The sequence below is a fragment of the Gastrolobium bilobum genome, unplaced genomic scaffold (assembly GCF_033153095.1).
Source record: "Gastrolobium bilobum isolate Gb01-03AN ecotype WA unplaced genomic scaffold, APGP_CSIRO_Gbil_v1 utg2398, whole genome shotgun sequence".
Classification (NCBI taxonomy): domain Eukaryota; kingdom Viridiplantae; phylum Streptophyta; class Magnoliopsida; order Fabales; family Fabaceae; genus Gastrolobium; species Gastrolobium bilobum.
The window spans coordinates 24,280-27,434 of NW_026897140.1; the positions used below are offsets into that span (position 1 = coordinate 24,280).

At 37.2% G+C, this 3,155-nt stretch overlaps 1 protein-coding gene across 1 annotated transcript; it reads right to left on the reverse strand.

Moving 5' to 3' along the window:
* Positions 1 to 333: 333 nt before the first annotated feature.
* On the reverse strand, positions 334 to 2,950 carry LOC133304451 (AP2-like ethylene-responsive transcription factor PLT2). Its single transcript, XM_061504487.1, has 9 exons — positions 2,800 to 2,950; positions 2,316 to 2,697; positions 2,116 to 2,198; positions 1,987 to 1,995; positions 1,774 to 1,862; positions 1,617 to 1,690; positions 1,409 to 1,459; positions 1,206 to 1,282; positions 334 to 1,109 (listed from the first exon to the last, which is right to left on the reverse strand). Exons 1-9 carry the CDS (start codon positions 2,948 to 2,950, stop codon positions 334 to 336), a joined length of 1,692 nt encoding a protein of 563 aa, XP_061360471.1.
* Between the last annotated feature and the right edge of the window lie 205 nt (positions 2,951 to 3,155).

Sequence of the window (3,155 nt, forward strand, 5' to 3'; positions counted from 1 at the left end):
AAAATTTTATATTTTTGGCAGATGTATACTGTATTTGATGCACCAAAAAAGCACTCAGGCATATGGTTGGCACATAATAGTACTCAGTACTTCAATAAAGACCTAAATCAAGCAAAACCGTGAAGAAGGTCATTCTGCAAAGTACATCTTAATCAGTAGTGAATAAACATTCCATAGAAAATTAATTAGCTCGTATTTTCTCTTTTCTTAGATGTTCACTTGTGATAGTAGCAGAATTAAAAAAACAAAGAAAAAAACAAGAAAAATGTATGGTAAATAGTTGCGCCATACTGGTTAGCTAGGGTCCCCTTCCCTCCTCTCCACTTGAGAGACTCAATCATTCCACATTGTAAAAAGACCAACACCAGCATTTGAAGCCTGCATGGTGTCTTCCGCCGCCGACCAGCCGCCATAACCACCGGAAGGCATGTCGTAATCAACCTTAACAAGCGCAAGCTCTTCCGCTGATCCCACTGCGTTACTCGAAGAAGAATTCGAAGCCATGCCAAGGCCATTATTATTCCCCATGAACATAAAGCCTCCACTATTATTCTCCATCACAGTTGAAGAAGAAGAAGAAGAAGAAGAAGAAGAGCCAATGTTCATCAACCCCTGAAGCAAAGCCGGGTGGTTCTGAAGGTAGCTATTGTAGAACTGACCATTGATATTCTGAGGCGCTGATTGGTGGTGAATATATGAGCCACTTTGCTGCTGCAACTGAAGCTGGGTTTGGATATAACTCTGATGAAACGACGACGTAGGGTCTTGACTGTACTGAGATATGTCTTGGTTTTGTAGTGTTAGCAAAGGTTGAGGTTGATCAAACTGATGGTGCATTTGCATTAGAGGATAACCTTGTAGCCTGCTTGAGCTTGAGCTTCCATATTGAAAGCTGTTTCCAAGTGCTAACATCTCTTCCCTTTTTCTCGAAGATTCCAAAGCTTGAGCCTCCTTTAGTCTCTTAGCAGCTCCTCCTCCTATTGGGAGAGTGTTGCTTTCAAGAATGGCTTTCACATCGTAACGATTCATGTCAAAGTTAGTAACTGCGTTCAGACCTCTGAACTTTATCGCTGCTATGTCGTATGCTTCCGCTGCCTCTTCCTCAGTACCTATAATTCAAACAAGAGTTGTTTCTTTCTATATATTATTATTCCTTAATAATTAGTTTAGTTGTTTGTGCATGAAGCTTAAATATTTTAGCTTACTGAAAGTTCCCAAGTAAAGATCTTTGTTTCCCGCTACTCTTCCTATCCTCGCTTGCCATCTTCCGTGTTGATGATGCCTAAAACAATCATAAATAATTAATATTCTAATAACTACCAAGAAAAAATAAAGATAAAAATAATTGACATTCTAATAACTACCAAGAAAAAATAAAGATAAAAATAATTGACATTCTAATAACTACCTTGTGACTCCGCGATACATTGATGCACCCCTCGAGAATCCACTGCTCTTCCTGCAATTTATAAGGAGAGGAAATTGAACTATATGAGCTGCAAAGTATTACGTTCAAAAATATATAATTAACCTATACTAGTTAATTTACAAAACGTAGTTTTGACAACACCATAATTAGTATACGTGCTAGATACCTCTCTTGATTAATTAATTACCTTCTTATGGAGGCCACAAATTCTTGCCTTGTCATGTGCTTCATTTCTTCAAGTTCCTTCTCATAGTTACTGATCTGCAACACAACATAAATAATGATTTCGAATTACCTGAATCTGGCAACCTTGGCCAAACTATAATATAACGGCATCAACTTACGGGAAAGTTGGTAGTGGTGGATGTACCCCAATACTTCAGTGCAGCTAAATCATAAGATCTCGCTGCTTTCTCTTCCTTGTCATACCCACCTAGCATAAAATGAAATGAATATTTATTAATTGTGGATTAATTTCTCTATTCCATTAATCATGAAGGGGGAAAAATAAAAATAAAAGGGGACTGGAAAATAATTCCAAAGAAAGAGACACTTACCCAAATAGACTGATGGAAATAAGAAATAGAAGCCCAAGTTAAAAGAAAAAAATAAAAATAGAAGTGTTAGTAAATGTTGATTCTGAAGAAAAAGAAAATAAGAAGGAAACCCTATAATTTGAAGTTTACCTTGTCGACCTTTTCTTGATTGTCCTTCCCTTCGACAGCTATTATCCCAAAGATGTGCTTCATACCTTCCCGTCCATCTATGTCTATAAATAAGGGCAAAAATAAAATACTTTACTATTTTAGTACCCGTATGAAAATTTATACAAGAAAATAAAATGAATATTCAATCAAACACATAGTGTGCTCTTTCAGACTTCAACCTAGTTACACCACGATATATTGATGTTCTCTGCCCAAAGGTATCCAATGCTCTTCTAGGTGCAGCTTCAACAGTAGTACTGTTTGTACTATTATCACCGCTGGTGGTTTCGCATGTTGAACCCTTACCACTTCCCATGGACAATGTCAATGACTGCAGATTATTGTTAGCATTTTCTTGATACTCATAATTGCTTGAAGTGGGTACCACCGAGTTTTGCATCGGCACAAGACTGTTGGTCGTGAACATGTAATGATCTGAATCATTTGACTGAATCTCATTAAAGGCTGCTAGATCTGACTGATTTTCAGACTTGCTCACACCAAGAAAATCTGCTACCTTCGGAACTTCGTTGCTGCTGTGAGTATTAATCAGATTCCAATCTGCGCAGTTGAATTAAATAATCACCCAAATATATTTAGTTTAGAGAGAATAGATTGCAACTAGTCAAATACAGAAGAGACAAACACTGGACGAGAGGTTACCGTGATTTTGAAAAGAGCTTTCCATGTTCTCATTGACTAATGTCCCAAGAGAAAACTGATGAGATTGAGTTTCTTGGATATGAGCTGGTAAGGAAGAATGAGTTGGAGAAAGTGGAAACGAAAGCCAGTTGTTTGTGTTCATTGAGCCCATATTCGTTTCCTTTGCCCTTCAACAAATTAAATCAACAAACATAGAATGAGAAAGAGAGATAAATATGAAGTAATTAAGAAATTTTGAGGAAGAGCAAGTGATGAGAAGAATACTAGTTAGGGTTTAAAGGAGTGAACTCTTTTGTATCTCTCTCCCAACCTTTCAACTTTCTAGCTTAAGATAAAGGGAGGAAGAAGGGCTGAAA